We start from the raw sequence: 18,421 nt of genomic DNA, 5'->3' as shown, positions 1-18,421 counted from the left end.
GGATGCTCTAACCGTATAAATTGAGCCTCATTTATTCCTGTAGGTAATGTACCTCTGTAAGCCTTAATTTCTTCATCTGTAAAACTGGAGATAATATTGCCAACCTTGCAGGGTTAGTGTGGAATGCATCAGCAAGAGCAGATAGAGTTCCTGGCACAGTGCCCCATACACAGAAGACATTTATGGACGGTAGTGGCTATTACATTCCTTGGCACTTGGGAGACACTCATTGAATATTTATAGAGTGGATGCAGAAGCCTACCATAAAAGGCTTCATTGAGTAGATAGGCCTTAAAGGATAGGTGAGATCTGGGCAGACATTGATAAGGGAGGAAGGCAAGCAGCCACTCCCTATGGGAGGAACAGGGTGGGCAGAAGAAGAGAATCAGAGGCTTGCCCAGTGCTGCCCTGCTCAGGCAAGTGAAGGAATCAGTCTGGAACAAACTGGGGGAAGGGCTGCAGGAAGGGCAGAAAGGGTAGAAAGGGGAGTCAGGGTGAGCATGTATGGGGACTTCTGAGTCTGCCTCGCCAGATGGCTGTTTTGCCAGGCCAGCTTGCTCTGCCTGATACTTGCCCTTGGTTCCCTCTTTTTTTTTCCCTCCCTTTCTTTCTTTATTTTTCCTTTTGAGATGGGGTCTTGCTCTGTTGCCCAGACTGGAGTGCAGTAGTGCAATCATGGCTCACTGCAGCCTCAACCTCCCAAGCTCAAGCAGTCCTCCTGCTTCAGGCTCCCAAGTAGCTAGGACTACAGGCTTGTGCCACCATGCCTGGCTAATTTTTTAATTTTTTGTAGAGATGAAGTCTCACTATGTTGCTCAGGCTGGTGTCAAACTGCTGGTCTCAAGTGATCCTCCCGCCTTGGCCTCCCAAAGTGCTGAGATTACAGGCATGAGCCACCGCGCCCAGCCCAGCCCCTCACTTTGGGTAGGCAGAGGTTTGCCTATTGTGGCCTGGTGGCCAGGCAAGCTGAAGGCTTAAAAGAGGAAGTCGGAAGAAGATTGGTTTTCAACCAATATCTTATTAAGGAAGTTGAGTCATTCTACTTCTGCTATTTATCCCCTCTGGGCATTCAGAGAAGGACAAGTTTTTACTTCCAGATGAAATAGTCATGAGAGGGATTTGCCTTGGCCCCTTGTAGACATTTTCAAGCTGGCCCTGTAAGACAGATTTTTATTTCCCTTTCGTGTATGGAGAATCAAGGCTCCAAGCATTGCATGAACTAGGTAAGGCTCAAGATACCTTGGCTATATGGTGCCGAAACAGAGAAGTCCCATCTTCTCAGTGATAGCTTTTAGTAGCCTGGTGACAGACAAGGGAATGAACATTCATTTAGCCTCTTCTGTTGGCCAGGCAACCCGATTGGCATTTCATGTACTCGTCTTCATTCGGCCCTCAAAACAGCTCTGAAGGAGCTAAGAGAAGAAACTCAGAGAAGTTAAGTGGCTAGCTCAAGGTTTAGATGTCGGCTTAGGAGGCAGCAGTCTAGGTTCAACCCCACCTCTGCAACCTGCAACTGCCTAACTTTTGGTATGCTACTAAACTTCCCTAAGCCATATCTTCATGTCTGAAAATGAGATGACAGTAGGTGCTTTGTAAATATCGACAGTTAGTGTTCTGAATTGGAGTTGTCTGTCCCTCAAAGAATCCTGACAGATGGGCTATATTCTCAGAACTAGAAGGAACCTCAAAAGATTTCCTAGGCCACTGGTTTCCAAACTCTTTTCTTGGAGAACTAGGATTTTGTAGAGGTCCTCGGTGGATGAAGGGACACTGAGCATGTGGAGCTCTTTCAGCCAGGGCAGCGGTTTCAAATGTGAGTTACATGCCAGTTGCATGCATCTGGCTCTTTTAGTTATTGGGAGTTGAGGTATGATTTCATTTGACAAAAAATGGTCCCACTGCTCTTCTTAAAAAAAAAAAAAAAAAAATTTGTTAAGGCTAGAACCCATAACTTCTGGTTCCCAGTCTGGAATTTTTACTGTGTTATACTTGCTAAAACAGGGAACTGAAATATGATATGTTCTAAAAAGGTTATCATCTTTGAAGATTAACATTTAAAACATTGCTTTTGTACCTTCCAGTGAATCAAAAATTTTTTTACTGTAAACCCCATTCCTGCCCCAGAATCCTAGGAACAGAAATTTTGCTGTCAGAGAAAACACCGCTCTCATCACCTCAGAACAGCACTGTCCAATAGAACTTTCTGCAATGCTGGACATGTTCTCTGTCTGCACTGTTGAGTATGGTAGCTAGTATAACAAGGAAATGATTTTAAAATTTTACCTCATTTTAATTAAATGTAAATAGCCACATGTTGCTAGTGGCTACCATTTTGGACAGTATCGCCTTGACTATAGAGCAGGGGTCAGGTGGCAGTCTCTGGCCCTTTGGCATCAGAATCATCCAGAGAACTTGTCAAAAGTACAGATTCTGGGCCTAATGCCCAGTGACTCTGGTTCAGCAGGCCTAGGAGGAATGCATTTAAAGAACTTATCTGGTTATTCTAATCTGTGGTCAGATTGGAAACTGCTGCATTGGAGAGCTTTTCCTTGGAGTGGAAGAATAGAGCCAGAATCAGGCATTTAGCCCGGCCCTGATCTTCTAGGGAGACTAGAGCAACTTTCTGGGGAATGGCAGATCCTTGGAGAATCTGTTGAAAGCTATGGACCAAGTCTTCCCTGGAAAAATGCAAATTATATTTTTCTGCCTGAATCCATCCTTGAACCTAGATTAAGAACTCCTCATACAGCTATGCCCAGAGGTTGATCTGGTACTGTCCAGATCATTCCTATCCCCCAGGCTTCTCCAGGAGGTCACTGAGGCACCACAGAAGAAAGAACTAACAGTGTCTGTGCATCAGGCCTCAAAGAATATGGAGTGAATTCTGCTCCTTTCCTTTCCTCTTCTGATTTCATGGGCTTATGGGTGAGCCATGTGGGTTTGGCTGTTGCCACTGCTCATGTCCTCAACTCTTATGCAGAGAGTAGAGGGCCCAATGCATTTGGGGCCTGAATGAAACTGAGGAGAGTGTCTAGGCTGAGGAATGAATCAGGAGTTTGACTTGCCTTCAAAGGCAGAGACATAACTGGCTCCCACTTTGTCCTCCCTACACACTGCAGGAGGGAGAAGGGGCAAAGCAGTAGGGCCATGAGCTGAGGTGACAGCCAGAGGCCAAAGTCCAGGGCTGGGAAGGCCCCCTAGCCAGTAGTCCTGGACTTAATACAGAACCATGATTTTTGTAGACCAGAGTCCAGATAGAATTAGGAAAGGAGGGAGGGAGCAAGTGCGTCTGTATGTGTGTGTGTCTGTGTGTGCATGTGTGTGTGTGCATGTGTGTCTGTGTGGGAGGTGGTGTTTGGGGAGAGCCACTGTCAGGCCAAAGTGTCCCAAGAATAGCCTCTTGAACTTGGAGGCTGTCGGTGAGGGTCTGAGTCATGGTGATGTGGCACAGAAAAGCCAGCCACGGGAGGAGCTTTACAGCTCCCAGGCTGTGATTTGTGCCCCTGGGAGGTGAGGGTCAGCCTGTTTTCCCCATGTCCTTCACAAGTTCAGCTGCCATCTGCTGGGTCAGCTTCTCAACAACCTCCTTGTTACTGTCTGCCTGCCAGGCTGTTGGATGAGTCATCGGGGAACTGCAAAGGAGGCTCTGAGCGTGGCTGCCTCAGCCTCAGCTTCCACTTCTCTGGGAAGAGGGGAGCCTGGTGTGCTCACAGAGGGGCGCTGGACAGCTGCCTACCTAACACCAATATGAAAGGACAACTCTGGGACTCGGGATGCCCTGCACCCCCTCTGGAGGAGTTCTAGCTCAGGATGACCTATCCAGAACCGTCCATTGGGCCATGCCAGGCGGAGACAGGCTATCAGAGCCCCCACACAGCCAGATCTCTAATAGCCACGTGCCCTCAGAGCAGCAACTACACTGCCTGGCCTCATTTTTCTCATTCATCAGGCAGGACTCTCTCTTCCTCCTCAGCATTCAGGATCATCCTGTCTCCAAAGGTTATGGAAAAGCAATCTTTGTCCTTTGAGTCCCTTGTTCAGCCAGCGTCAGTTGCGTGGTCTGTGGCCCCTGTGCTATACAATGGGGAGGCACTGTGTGCAGGGCCCCACCTCTGCCCTCAGAAGCCTGCTGACCAGGGAGGACCTTAGTGTCCCCTCCTGCATTTGCCCAGGGAGGACCTTAGTGTCCCCTCCTGTATTTGCCTGTAACCCAGGAGCTTGGGGAGTGGGCATCATGGCCTAAAGAACCTAGGGTCTGGATCCTGGCCATGCCCTGTCACACGTGGGTTGGGTGACCTTGGGCAAGTCTCCACTGAATTAGGCCTCAGCTTCTCCAAATAGAAATGAGGAGGTCATGCTCACATCGAGCTCCCTGTGAGCATTCCCTGCTGCTGCTAGGTTTGTAGACTTTTTGGTCTGTTCTTAAGATCTCGTTTCCCCTGGTAAAGAGGCTGAGAATGGTGGGATCAGCTCTGGGCTTAGGTCAGTTTCTTTTTTGGAGGTAGAGTGGGGTGGGGAGGTGTGAGGTGGGATGAAAGTACAGTTACCAGAAGCATAGCCAGCCTTGAAGGGCTGTTGCCTAATTGGATGTCAGAACACCTCTTAGACTTTTTTTTTTTTCTTTTAGAGACAGGGTCTTGTTCTGTCACTCAGGCTGGAGAATACAATGGTGCAATCTCAACTCACTGCAGCCTCAACCTCCTGGGCTCAAGCCTCCCACCACAGCCTCTAGAGTAGCTGGGACTACAGGCACATGCCACTACCCCAGCTAATTTTTTGTATTTTTTTGTAGAGACAGGGTTCCACCATGTTGCCCAGGCTGATCTTGAACTCCTGGGCTCAAGTAATCGTCCTGCCTCAGCCTCCCAAAGTGCTGGGATTACAGGCATGGGCCACCATGCCCAGCCCCTCAGACTTCTTAAGATCCTCGGGTAACAGTGAGGCCACCCATTCGGCCTCCTCAGCATCTGACGTTTGGTACCAAATCCAGGCATCCTTGCAGGAAGCTGGAGCTGCTCCGAGTTCAGAGCTAGAAGACCCTTGAAGACAGAGATGCAAGGAACTAATCAATAGTGAACAACAAACCCCACCACAGCCCCCAGCCAAGCTGGCAGAGCCTTTCATAGACATTGAGGTGGGAAGACAGGTGAGGCAGATTCAGAAGGAGGAATGCTTCAACCTAGTACCTCAGCTTCCCACCATCTCATTCAGTCCTCAGGCCTCAGGGCAAAAGGCCAGAGGCCTTAGCGTTCAGCTTCAGATGGTGTGCCTGTCTGCCCCAGAAGCAGAGAAGTGATCCAGGGTTCACAGAGTTATCGCAAGGAAGATGATTTCTGCTGGTAGCAGCTTTAAGACAAACCTACCATCAGAGAGCAGTTATTAAAAATCTGTCTGAATTTGGGACCTTCTCAGGCTGTTTCTAAAGCAAGTCATGCCTGAGAGGGGCCCTGCCCTTTAAAAACTCCCAGTCTTTAAAAAGGTTTCCAAATGGTAACAGTCTCAAATCAGTGCTCTTCTCTTTTTTGCCAATTCCAGTCTGCAGGCTGTTTGCACAGATTGTTGGCAACTCTGGGTTGCTCTTCTTTGCAGCTTCCTAGGGCTGGGCAAGACAGAACCCAGAAAGACATGAATTTTTGTGCTTTATTCTTTATTTCTAGAGGTATAGGTTGGTGTTAGGGCCTTTAATATAAATTCTACTCCTGATGTTGCCTGAATGAAAAATGATACCTAGAAGTTTTCAGCCAATGAGTTTGGACATTAGAGGAGGAAGCATGTTAGTTCCTTCTGGAGAGCCACAAACAGACGCATTGGGCAAGGAACCACGTGCTGAGCACCATTTGCATGCTGAGTTTTAGACTTTGTAGGACACACGCACACACACACACATATCTACCTCCTACTAGGGAACAGAATAGAACCTTGCTTCTCTCCACTTGGAGAAAAGTCGCTGTGGATGGTGTGTGTCAACAGGTCCTCTCCAAAGGCTTATGTGGGGTCAGTGAGGCCATGGTTTTGGAGTTTGGGATTCACCACCCTGTTCTGGGGAAGCAAAGTTTGCCATAAAACAACAGAAAAAGATTTAGCCACCATAAAGGCAAGAAAGAGCCAACCCAGACATTTGTGCCACAGCTGTCCTAGAGGGAGTGGGCTGGCGTCCTTGCTGGACACAGTGAAGGAGGCTGTTTATGTTGTGGTACTGGGAGGACCAGGGGCCTGTGCCGTGTGGAACATGCGTAGATGTTGAGAGGTGGACTCTGTTTCCATTGAGGATGTTTGGAGGATGAGTATGTGTGGCAGAGGCACACATAAAGAGGCAGAGACCCTTTGCCCCTGCCTTTCTCCCCCAACCCAAGGCTGACCTGTGTTCTCCCAGGTCTGGGATTCTAAGTGACCTTCTCTGTGTTTGGTCTCTCTCAGGGTGAGCACAAGCCTGGGAGATGGCAGTGATGGAAATGGCCTGCCCAGGCGCCCCTGGCTCAGCAGTGGGGCAGCAGAAGGAACTCCCCAAAGCCAAGGAGAAGACGCCGCCACTGGGGAAGAAACAGAGCTCCGTCTACAAGCTTGAGGCCGTGGAGAAGAGCCCTGTGTTCTGCGGAAAGTGGGAGATCCTGAATGACGTGATTACCAAGGGCACAGCCAAGGAAGGCTCCGAGGCAGGGCCAGCTGCCATCTCTATCATCGCCCAGGCTGAGTGTAGGGGCCTGGGGTTGTTGTGGGCACGGGGCAGGTGGGTGGGCCTGCAGGTGGGTAGCTGGGCCCAGGGGTTCCCTATGGAGGAGAGATGTCCGTGTCACTGCTAGATAAGATTCTCATGAGACACAACCAGAGGTCTGTGCCGAGAATCATGGAAAGTGGGGTGGTAAAAGTGCACAGATGGTGGATGTGGCAGGGGAGGCTGTGTCCATCATGACTGGAGCAGGGGAAGAGACGTAACAGATGAGCGCTCGGGACTCTTTGCAGAATCATCAAACAGGCCATCAACCTTCTGCTGTGACCTTGAGCAGCCCCAGTGTCTGGAGAGGCTCCAGACAGGAAAGGCCAGGTCTCCTGGAAAGCCCCGCTGGGGCCTGTAGGGCCTTCACCATCTTCCACCTAGAGGTGGCCCCACCCGCGGGAATGAGCACTGTGCTCTTGAGCCTGCTGGGCCAGTCCTGGAGTGGCAGGCCGCCGCAGGATGAGGCCTAGTCTGGTCCTTTCTGCTTCTACTCATGATACCTTATGATGACTAGTAATGGTAGCTTCCCTTGGAGACAGAAACTCCCACGAGGCCTGAGTAGGGCCGGGAGTCCTCTCTCTCCAACGCCTTCCCTCAACCCAGGAGGCTTCTTGGGGTGGAACCTGGAGAGCTGGACAGCCGTGCTGGCGTTTCTCCACACGCACACATCCTGCCCTCGTCTCCCACTTCCTCCTGGTTGGTTTTTGAGGAGAGATGAGAGAATAAAAACTAAAATGTGGAGAGTGACATAATAATTGTTTTAAAAAAATACACATATATCCACACTTATATGTACACACCTATGTAAATACCTAATAGCTGGTATATATTGAGCTGTTTTTCCTATGAGCCAGGCACTGTGTTAAGTGTTTTCTGTAGATCATCTCACTTCAGCTTCATAGGAAGTGAGGCGGGCGCCCTATGATCCCCATATTATAGGCATGGCTATTTCAGAGCAGGTGGCTGAGGCCGTGGTCTGCTCTTGACCAGTAAGCTGAGAAGCTGGGGAGAGACAGTGCGGGAAGGAGGCATTGGTGGGGAGGTGACTGCCAGACGGGTTGTCTGGAAAGGAGGGGAAGGAGAGGCACCAGAGGGGATCTCTATAACACGTCTCTCCCCTAAGTGCTAAATTCCTATTTTTTCTCCTCTCTGCTAATCTAACTCCTTTTGCTTTAGGTGAGAATAGCCAAGAGTTCAGCCCCACCTTTTCAGAACGCATTTTCATCGCTGGGTCCAAACAGTACAGGTAAGCAGAGGAGACAAGCCTGAGTGGGAGGTGGGGACTGGACCCAGCGTCCTCGTCCCCAGCGCTTGCCTGGGCCACTCCTGCTGACCCCGGGCTCCCTCCCTCAGCACCTGTGGTTCAGCTCCTGGAACTCGCCCAGGCTTTCCTGGCTGAGCCACTCTCTCAGCCAAATAAGCTTTTCAAAGGCTTTTCACAGCTTGTGGCTGACTGCCTCTGGGCCACATCAACTTGACGTTTTATTTTTATTCTCCTCAGAGTCCTTAATGCACCCCCTCGTTTCCCATCAACAGGGAGGGTGCTGGGAATAGAAGCTGCTTCCCACTCTTGTGTGACCGTGAGCGCAGGCCGGGTTGGTGGGGGGGGGCCTTCCACTGTCCTCTATGAGAGAAACCTGTTGGTGCCTTTTCTCCTGGGAGATGCACCGAGTAGGGATGCGGGCAGTAGAAAAGGAGGGGACAGATAGACTTGGTGGCCCGGTAGAAAGGAAGCCAGGGTGGGGCTGAGTCTGTTCCCAGGCTCTGCATTCCCCCACAGATGATTTTTTGAAACAAGAGTTCAAGTGCTAGGCGCGATGGCTCTCACCTATAATCCCAGCTCTTTGGGAGGCCGAGGCAGGTGGATCACGAGGTCAGGAGATCGAGACCATCCTGGCCAACATGGTGAAACCCCGTCTCTACTAAAAATACAAAAATTAGCTGGGCGTGGTAGCGCATGCCTATAACCTCAGCTACTCGGGAGGCTGAGGCAGGAGAATCGCTTGAATCCAGGAGTCGGAGGTTGCAGTGAGCCGAGATTGCGCCACTGCACTCCAGCCTGGTGACAGAGTGAGATTCTGTCTCAAAAAAAAAAAAAAAAAAAAAAAGAGTTCAAGCTAGAAACAGCTCCTTCCCCTATCACCAGGCAGATTTTTGTATCAGTGGAGTTTGGAACCTGCTAGTGATGGGGAGGGCAGCTGGCTGCCTTGGAACCAAGAAATGCTCAGTTTGATGGGATTCCTTCTGCTGTCCTGGGTGCCTTTTGGCCCAGGGTAGGAGCCTCTGATAGACACACTTCTTTCAGCTGTCCAAGAGAAGCCTGTAGGCCTCCAGTGGTCTCCAGGACTGCCATGAGTCTGCCTCCTCTGTGGGGGCAGAAGATGAGGCCAAGGGAGGGTGGCTGAGGCCATGATCTGCTCCACAGCTGTTCTGCAGCAACCCGTCTGTTGCCAGGTCCTTTAATACTTGGCAGGGATCCCAGTCCAGTTAGAGCCATGGCAGTGATGAGCCCTGAGGCCAGCAGAGAAAGGCAGGCTCCCCAGTACCAAGCAGCAGCCCAGGCTGTTCACCTTCAACAGCAGCCAGGGACCCCTAGGAACTGTGAGAGTGGAGGTGACCAGCCTTACCTGTTCCTCCATCCGGAGGCAACAGAAACAAGCTCTGCTCAGTCAGAGCTGAGAGGCCTGCCATGAGCGTGGCCCCCTCCTGGGAACTCTCCAGGGGCAGCTCACCTTGGAGAGCAGTGAGCGAACCGTGTCTGCTCCCCTGACTCCTCAAGAAGTGCTGAGTCTATACCCCATCACCATAGTAACAAGCACAGCTTCTTGGCAACTTGCCTTGGGGCCAGACACTGGGCTGGGCTTTTTAAATGAACTAAATTATTGAAACTCCATTTCCACCCCGTATGGCAGAAAATACCAAACCCATTTTATAAGTGAGAAAAGTGAGAAAACTGAGGTTCCTTGGGATTTAGAAACTTTGCCGCATTCACACAAGTAATGGCAAGCTGGGATTTGACCTTGGATCTGCAGGAGTCCAGATACAAGTGTCTGGACCATTCCATCTTCCTGCCTCCTCCTGCTCAATATGCAAATCTGTCCCTTTTTTGACAGCCAGTCCGAGAGTCTTGATCAGATCCCCAACAATGTGGCCCATGCTACAGAGGGCAAAATGGCCCGTGTGTGTTGGAAAGGAAAGCGTCGCAGCAAAGCCCGGAAGAAACGGAAGAAGAAGAGCTCAAAGTCCCTGGCTCATGCAGGAGTGGCCTTGGCCAAACCCCTCCCCAGGACCCCTGAGCAGGAGAGCTGCACCATCCCAGTGCAGGTGAGACCCTCCACCCACTGCCCAGACCCCGGGTTTATGGGGCCTTGGAATTGGAGCCTGTCCCTGGGCCCTGGCCCTCTGTGCTGACAGCTGTGTTTCCCACCACAGGAGGATGAGTCTCCACTCGGCGCCCCATATGTTAGAAACACCCCACAGTTCACCAAGCCTCTGAAGGAACCAGGCCTTGGGCAACTCTGTTTTAAGCAGCTTGGCGAGGGCCTACGGCCGGCTCTGCCTCGATCGGAACTCCACAAACTGATCAGCCCCTTGCAATGTCTGAACCACGTGTGGAAACTGCACCACCCCCAGGACGGAAGCCCCCTGCCCCTGCCCACGCACCCCTTCCCCTATAGCAGACTGCCTCATCCCTTCCCATTCCACCCTCTCCAGCCCTGGAAACCTCACCCTCTAGAGTCCTTCCTGGGCAAACTGGCCTGTGTAGACAGTCCGAAGCCCCTGCCTGGCCCACGCCTGGAGCCCAGCTGCCCGTCTCGTGGTGCCCGTGAGAAGTTTTCTGTGGAAGAATACCTGGTGCATGCTCTGCAAGGCAGCGTGAGCTCAGGCCAGGCCCACAGCCTGACCAGCCTGGCCAAGACCTGGGCAGCAGGGGGCTCCAGATCCCGGGAGCCCAGCCCCCAAACTGAGGACAACGAGGGTGTCCTGCTCACTGAGGTAACTAATCCCCCAGCACCTGTATACATCCCTCCACCAGCAACCTGGGGGATGCTTTTCTCTCTTTATCAGAGTCACTCTTACCTGTGGTGACAAACAGTAGGATAGTGCTCACTGTGGATGAAAAGTATCATCTCTTACTCCGCCAGCCTCACTTCTCACAGCCTTTTTAGCGTCTTCTGTTCTGAGTTCTTCTGGTTGGCCACCTCCTGCTTGCTGAATGTGGGCACTGCATGAATAGTACACATGCTGAGGACAAGGGGAATCAGCCAGGAGCCACTGGAGATGTTATCATGGCCCCCAGAGACGGAAGATGAGGATGGGACCTGTTTTCACCACCCACCTCCTTCCCTTTTTCCTCTTGTTCACTTCCCAAATAATTGTATAACTTTAAATGATTTTATCAAACTTTGATTTCCGGGTTTTATTCCATCCATCCACTTTTTTTTTTTTTTTAATAAATGTGTTTTTTGAGACAGAGTCTCACTCTTGTCACCCAGGCTGGAGTGCAGTGGCACAATCATAGCTCACTACAGCCTCCATCTCCTGGGTTCAAGCAATCCTCCTGCCTCAGCCCCCCAGTAGCTGGGACTACAAGCGTGTACCACCACGCCCAGCTATTTTTTTTTAATAGAGATGAGGTCTTGCTGTGTTGCCCAGGCTGGTCTCAAACTCCTGGGCTAAAGCAATCCTCACACATTGGCCTCCAAAAGTGCTGGGATTATAGGTGTGAGCCACTGCACTGTCTTATTCCATCCACTTTTTAATTTTTTAATTTTTTTCTTTTGTTTTGAGACAGAGTCTTACCCTGTCACCCAGGCTGGAGTGTAGTGGCACTGTATCAGCTCACTGCAACCTCCCCCTTCCAGGTTCAACTGATTCTCCCACCTCGGCCTCCTGAGTAGCTGGGACTACAGGTGTGCGCCACCATGCCGGGCTAATTTTGTGTTTTTTGGTAGAGACAGGGTTTCACCATGTTGGCCAGGGTGGTCTCAAATTCCTGACCTCAAGTGATCCGCCCACCTTGGCCTCCCAAAGTGCTGGGATTACAGGCATGAGCCACCATGCCTGGCCCCTCCCTCCATCCACTTTTAACATCATCCTTGACCCCGGCCCCTCTTCACTGTTCCTCCCTTCCCTCCACCTTCTAGCTCCTGAGTTTTGTTTTTTCATTGTCAAGGTGATTGGCAGTTCTGTTTCTGTCTCACCATCACAAGTCTGGGATGTTTTTCATCACAAGGATCAGTGGCCGCAGCCCATGAACCCTTCCCTTGCCTTCACCTCATTCCTCTACCCCCTCTCTGGTGCTGCCCGGCTCAGATCCCTGACTTCGCCCCAGGCTGCCTGGTTGTGAGGGCTCAGCTCAGCAGCCCTGGCAAGGTCACCAGCTGGAGAGCCTTCCTCACTGTAGCACTGTAGTCCTCTGCTGCCCTGGCCACTAAAACTGTCCTCTCTCTCCTGCCAACCCCAGAAACTCAAGCCAGTGGATTATGAGTACCGAGAAGAAGTCCACTGGGCCACGCACCAGCCCCGCCTGGGCAGAGGCTCCTTCGGAGAGGTGCACAGGATGGAGGACAAGCAGACTGGCTTCCAGTGCGCTGTCAAAAAGGTACGCCAGGGCTCAGGGGCTAAGTGAAGAGGGAAGCCAGGAAGGGGGCCTGGTGTGTTCCCTCTGCTTTCTGTCAAGGACAGTCGCAGGGTGGCCGTGGGTCTGACTTGTGAACAGAACTTGGCTGTCACTAGCCACCTGAGGTCGGCTGGAACTGGAAGGGAGCAGCCTGTCACGTGTCCTGGCCTGGCTGCTGCCCCTGGCATATGTGTATGTGAGAGGCAGTGTGAGAGGACGCACATGGCCTCGGTGTCTCAATACAGTCAGGGCCCTGAGGGGCAAGTCCCAACATGGAAGATGGTTGGAGCGTCATGAAATTCACACTGAGGTAAAACCCCTAAACCACATAGGAGGCCGCCCCCGACCTGGGCCAGATGATGGGAAAGCAGTAGCCTCCACCTGTGGGGTGCTTCCAGGAGGAAGCCAGCCTCAGTGGGAGTGGGCAGATCTGCCGGAGTCAGAGCTGCGCCCCCTGTTGGCCAGGTGTGCCACAGTCCTGCAAGACAGACAAGGTGGGGACATGAAGCTTGGCAAGACAGGAAGTCACTGGCCGGGTAGCAGAGCCCTGATTCAGACCAGGTCTGTCTGACCTGAGAGTTCGGCTTTCAACCACACTCTTCAGGAAGAAGAGGAAAGAAGATAGACTTGTTGTCCTAGAGTTTTGAGTAGAGACAGAAGACAGGAATCACCTCTCCCACCCCTTCGTCTCACTGATGTTACAAGTGGAGAGCAGAGAGGACAGTGTGGCATGCTGGGCCTGGAGCTGAGGCTCCTCCCGTCAGATCACACTGTCCGGTCCCAGAGGGAGCATCAGTGGCGGCTGCAGACCCACAGGCCTCACGGGTGTCGGTCCTTCTCCCCGTCACCAACCTTTCCCCCACCCCCAATTCTCGATCATCTTGATTGGAAGCCACCTTGTCCCCAGTCAAAGCTCTCGGCCAGGACCTAAGGTGCGTTTCTGTGGACCATTCCCTTGGCCCTCTGGGCAGGGTGAAGTAAGCTCAGAGATATACCTTGTTTCAAGTGGCTTATGTCAGAGACACTCCAATCCCCAAAAGGAAAGCAACAAATACAGGTAGAGCATCTGCAATCTGAAAACCCAAAATCTGAAGTGCTCCAAAATCCAAAACTTTTGGAACACCAACCTGACACAGGAAATGCTCACTGTAACCAGAGCACAAAAGCCCGGCACACGCTGGCCCCATTCAGAGCAGACACTGCCACCACCGTCTGGGGTGCCTGTGGCCTTAAGGGGAGAGGAGACAACTGGGATGTGAATAAACCCGGCTTCCCTGGTGTGTACTTGGGCTGGATGGTGAGACCACTGAGGGGACTATCTGCAGGTACCACCCCAAACTTCAGACACGCTGTGTCAAATACGAAAACTCTGCCCTCACCACCCCTGACTGGCAACACGTGCTGAGTGCGTGCTGAGTTCTTGCCGAGTTCTTGCCAGTGTGGATCATCGTCTTCCACTTGGGGAGGCCAAGGCCGCATGCCTGACCTGCTCAGCTGCAGTTCCCCTCCCCAGGCTACCGGAGAAGGCTCAGCTGTCCCTCCTGAGAGGTGGTGGGAGGAGAGTGTGAGAGTGTGAAGAGACGCGCACCCAGCGCTGGGAGCTTAGTCACTGGGCTTCTCAGCTGTTCCCCTGCTGAGGGCCTCAAGAGTCTTCCCAGGCAACAAGGTAAACAACCCTAATATAGTGGAAGAGGATAAATACTCCCTGTCTCGCCCCTCCCATCCACTGCAAGGCAGTTGGAAAAGCTCCAAGCACAAGGCGTGGACTTCTCAGTACCAGAGCTGCAGCTCAAGCCCACCAGAGCTGGCCACTCGCAGAACCACTTCCTTCCCACCCCGGAGAATGCAGTGGGGATGGTTCTTTGGCAGCCCGCACAGCTGCCATTGGTTGGGCAGACAGTGCCTGCTTTCCCTCAAGGCAGTGGTGTCCTTTAGGGTTTTCAGCTGGCAGAGCAGGAGAAACAGTTCCCTGATTAGGGGATGGGGACCGGGAGGTGGATCAGGCATCAGAGGTCAGGCCGCACATCGGATCAGAGCAAGTCTGTGCCCCCCCCGATGCTCCTTGGGGAGAATCCACTGTGTGAGGTGTCACATGGTGGTGCCAGCACTCCTTCGTCCTCCTGATCTAGATGCTGATTGGCCATAGGTCCAGGGTTTGATGCAGTTGTTTTTTGTTTTTTTTTTAAGGTTTTGTTTGATCTTTTTTCTTTTTTTTTTTTTTTTGAGACAGGATCTTGCTCTGTTGTCCAGGCTGGTATGCAGTGGCATGATCACAGCTCACTGCAGCCTCAGCCCCACAGACCCAAACAACCCTATTGCCTCAGCTTCCCATGTAGCTGGGACGTCAGGCACGTACCACCACACCCAGCTAATTTTTTATTTTTTGTAGAAACAGGATCTCACTATGTTGCCCAGGCTGGACTCAAACTCCTGGGCAATCTCCCAAAGTGCTGGGATTACAGGTGTGAGCCACTGTGCCCCACCAGGATTCCATTTTAATAGAAGAAACGACTACTTGTTTATACACGCATAAAAAGTCCAGGCTAGGTACAGTGGCTCATGCTTGTAATCCCAGTACTTTGGGAGGCTGAGGTGGGAGGATTGCTTGAGGCCAGGAGTTGGAGACCAGCCTGGGCAACATAGCGAGATCGCATGTCTACAAAAAAGCAAAAAACAGAAATAAAAAAGAAATTTTAAAAGTCTAAAAAGATTTCTGTCAAAGGGCAGTTACCTCTGAGAATAGGACTGGGGAATGGAGACTTTTGCTTTTTTTTGGTATCATTTGAATTCTTTTATAATGAGCCTATATTTGTTTGCAATTAAAAGTAAGATCAGGGCCGAGCACGGTGGCTCACACCTGTAATCCCAGCACTTTGGGAGGCTGAGGCAGGTGGATCACAAGGTCAGGAGTTCAAGACCAGCCTCTGGCCAAGATGGTGAAACCCCATCTCTACTAAAAATACAAATATTAGCCGGGTGTGGTGGCAGGCGCCTGTAATCCCAGCTACTCGGGAGGCTGAGGCAGAGAATTGCTTGAACCTGGGAGGCGGAGGTTGCAGTGAGCCAAGATCACGCCACAGCACTCCAGCCTGGGTGACAGAGCAAGATTCAGTCTCAAAAAAAAAAAAAAGAGGTAAGATCAGGCCGGGCCTGTGGCTCATGCCTGTAATCCCGGCACTTTGGGAGGCCAAGGGTGGTGGATCACAAGGTCAGGAGATCTGGCCAACACAGTGAAACCCCATCTCTACTAAAAATACAAAAATTAGCCAGGTGTGGTGGCGGGCGCCTGTAGTCCCAGGTACTTGGGAGGCTGAGGCAGAATTGCTTGAACCCGGGAGGCGGAGGTTGCAGTGAGCAGAGATTGTGCCACTGCACTCCAGCCTGGCAACAGAGTGAGACTCTGCCTCAAAAAAAAAAAAAAGATCAGCCGGTGCAGCACTTATGCCTATAATCCTAGCACTTCTTTGTAGAGACCCTGTCTCTACAAAAAAAAAAAAAAAAAAATTAGCCAGGCATGGTGGCATACACCTGTGGTCCTAGCTACTCGGGAGACTGAGGTGGGAGGATTCCTTGAGCCCAGGAAGTAGAGGCTACAGTGAGCCAAGATCATACCACTGCACTCCAGCCTGGACAACAGAGTGAGACCCTGTCCCCCAACCCCACAAGAAATGGGATCCTACTCTAGGGACTATTCTGTACCATGTTTTTTTCATGCAATAATATATCATGACAGATTTCCTTATTGGCACATATACAACTCTCTTATGCTTTTTAACGGCCATGTAGAAGTTCTTATCCTAGTCAGTGGATGGATTGATAGGATCCATGAATTCTAGGAACTTTATTCAAAAGAGTGTTTGTTGGCCAGGCGCAGTAGCTCACGCCTGTAATCCCAGCACTTTGGAAGGCCAAAGCGGGCAGATCACTTGAGGTCAGGAGTTCAAGACCAGCCTGGCCAACATGGTGAAACCCCGTCTCTACCGAAAATATAAAAAATTAGCTGGGTGTGGTGGCACATGCCTGTAATACTAACTACTCGGGAAACTGAGGCAGGAGAATTGCTTGAACCCGGGAAGCAGAGGTTGCAGTGAGCCAAGATCATGCCACTGCACTCCAGCCTGGGCGACAGAGCAAGACTCTGTCTCAAAAAAAAAAAAAAAAAAAAAACTGTTTGTGTGTTGCATTTATGGGCAATCACACATTTTTGAAGAATAATTCATATCATTTACCAGATTCTTATAGGGGTCTGTAGCCCAAAAAGGGTTAAGAATCACTCCTTTTAGAACATCTGGCTCAAGTGTGGAGTTCTGGGAGCTTTGCTTTCGCTCTGCTGCTGATCTAGGATAATGTGGCCCTGGCCAAGTCAACCCAGCTGTCACCAAACACCTGCTCTGTGCCAGACAATGTGCCGGGGCTGGGGACAGAGATGTGAAATCCACAGGCCTGACCTGAAGGAACCCGAGTTGTAATGGGGGATAGACATTTATATTGGGGTAAAGGTGAGCAGTCTTCAGTCCTGGACACATGTTTAGAAGGAAAATAGCACAAGGATCAAAGGAAAATACCTTGATAGTGGTGAGAAAATAAGGCGGGACCCTCTAATATTCATTGGACATCTGTGCACAGTACTGTGGTAGTCCCTTTCACATAGTTTACATTCCTGGAATCTTCAAAAGAATTTATAGAATTGCTCTTATGCCTTTTTTTATTGATGGAATAAAACAGATAAGAATACCAAAGAAGAGGCTGGGCACGGTGGCTCACGTCTGTAATCCCAGCACTTTGGGAGGCCGGGGTGGGCAGATCATGAGGTCAGGAGATCGAGACCATCCTGGCGAACATGGTGAAACCCCATCTGTACTAAAAATACCAAAAAATTAGCCAGGCATGGTGGCGCCACCAGATACTCGGGAGGCCGAGGCAGGAGAATCGCTTGAACCTGGGAGGCAGAGGTTGCAGTGAGCCAAGATCACGCCACTGCACTCCAGCCTGGGCGACAGAATGAGACTCTGTCTCAAAAAAAAAAAAAAGAATACCAAAGAAGGCTGGGTGTGGTGGCTCACGCCTGTAATCCCAGCACTTTGAGAGGCCGAGGCGGGTGGATCACCTGAGGTCGGGAGTTCGAGACCAGCCTGACCAACATGGAGAAACCCTGTCTCTATTAAAAATACAAAAAGTTAGCCGGGCATGGTGGCGCATGCCTGTAATCTCAGCTACTCAGGAGGCTGAAGCAGGAGAATTGCTTGAACCCAGGAGGCAGAGGTTGCAGTGAGCCGAGGTTGCGCCATTGCACTCCAGCCTGGGCAACAAGAGCAAAACTCCATCTCAAAAAAAAAAAAAAAAAAAAAAAAAAAGAATACCAAAGAAAACAAGAGGGAAGTTCAGGGAGGAAAAAGTGATCCCCATTGTCCAGCGTGCAGGCAATTGAGTGGAGGGAAGTGGCTTCTGGATCAGGCAGTAGGCTCATTGCTGACAGTGCTTCCACCTGGGGATGCTCCATCCTGAACGTATTTTAAAACATTAGCATGGATGCCAGGCACAGTGGCTCACACTTGTAATCTCAACATGTTGGAGGCCAAGGTGGGAGAATCACTTGAGCCTAGGAGTTCAAGACTAGCCTGGGCAATATGGCGAAACCCCATCTCTACAAAAAATGCAAAAATTAGCTGGGCATGGCACCTATAGTCTCAGCTACTTGGGAGGCTGAGATGGGAGGATCGCTTGAGCCCGGGAAGGTCGAGGCTGCAGTGAGCTGTGATTGTGCCACTGCACTCCAGCCTGGCCAACCAAGGGAGACCTTGTCTCAAAAAAACAAAAAAAAAATGGCTGGGCGCGGTGGCTCACGCCTGTAATCCCATCACTTTGGGAGGCCGAGGCGGGCGGACCGCAAGGTCAGGAAATCGAGACCATCCTGGCTAACACGGTCAAACCCCATCTCTACTAAAAATACAAAAAAATTAGCCAGGCGTGATGGCGGGCGCCTGTAGTCCCAGCTACGCGGGAGGTTGAGGCAGGAGAATGGCGTGAACCTGGGAGGCGGAGCTTGCAGTGAGCCGAGATCGCGCCACTGCACTCCCGCCTGG

At 51.2% G+C, this 18,421-nt stretch overlaps 1 protein-coding gene across 2 annotated transcripts in view; it reads left to right on the top strand.

The window, feature by feature from the left end:
- The window catches only part of MAP3K14 (mitogen-activated protein kinase kinase kinase 14), a 53,271-nt gene that overhangs the window by 19,484 nt on the left and 15,366 nt on the right, over positions 1-18,421 (top strand). For both annotated transcript variants that reach the window (XM_055258786.2, XM_063629269.1), the window contains exons 2-6: positions 6,418-6,693; positions 7,892-7,961; positions 9,829-10,039; positions 10,148-10,711; positions 12,183-12,320. In XM_055258786.2, the coding sequence (XP_055114761.2) occupies positions 6,438-6,693; positions 7,892-7,961; positions 9,829-10,039; positions 10,148-10,711; positions 12,183-12,320 (1,239 nt within the window). In that variant the 5' untranslated portion in view covers positions 6,418-6,437. The remainder of the gene's footprint in view (positions 1-6,417; positions 6,694-7,891; positions 7,962-9,828; positions 10,040-10,147; positions 10,712-12,182; positions 12,321-18,421) is intronic.

This window comes from Symphalangus syndactylus, chromosome 20 (assembly GCF_028878055.3).
Source record: "Symphalangus syndactylus isolate Jambi chromosome 20, NHGRI_mSymSyn1-v2.1_pri, whole genome shotgun sequence".
Lineage (NCBI taxonomy): Eukaryota > Metazoa > Chordata > Mammalia > Primates > Hylobatidae > Symphalangus > Symphalangus syndactylus.
Note: the sequence above shows the minus strand (reverse complement) of the source record. Positions and strands in the feature narration are given on the sequence as shown.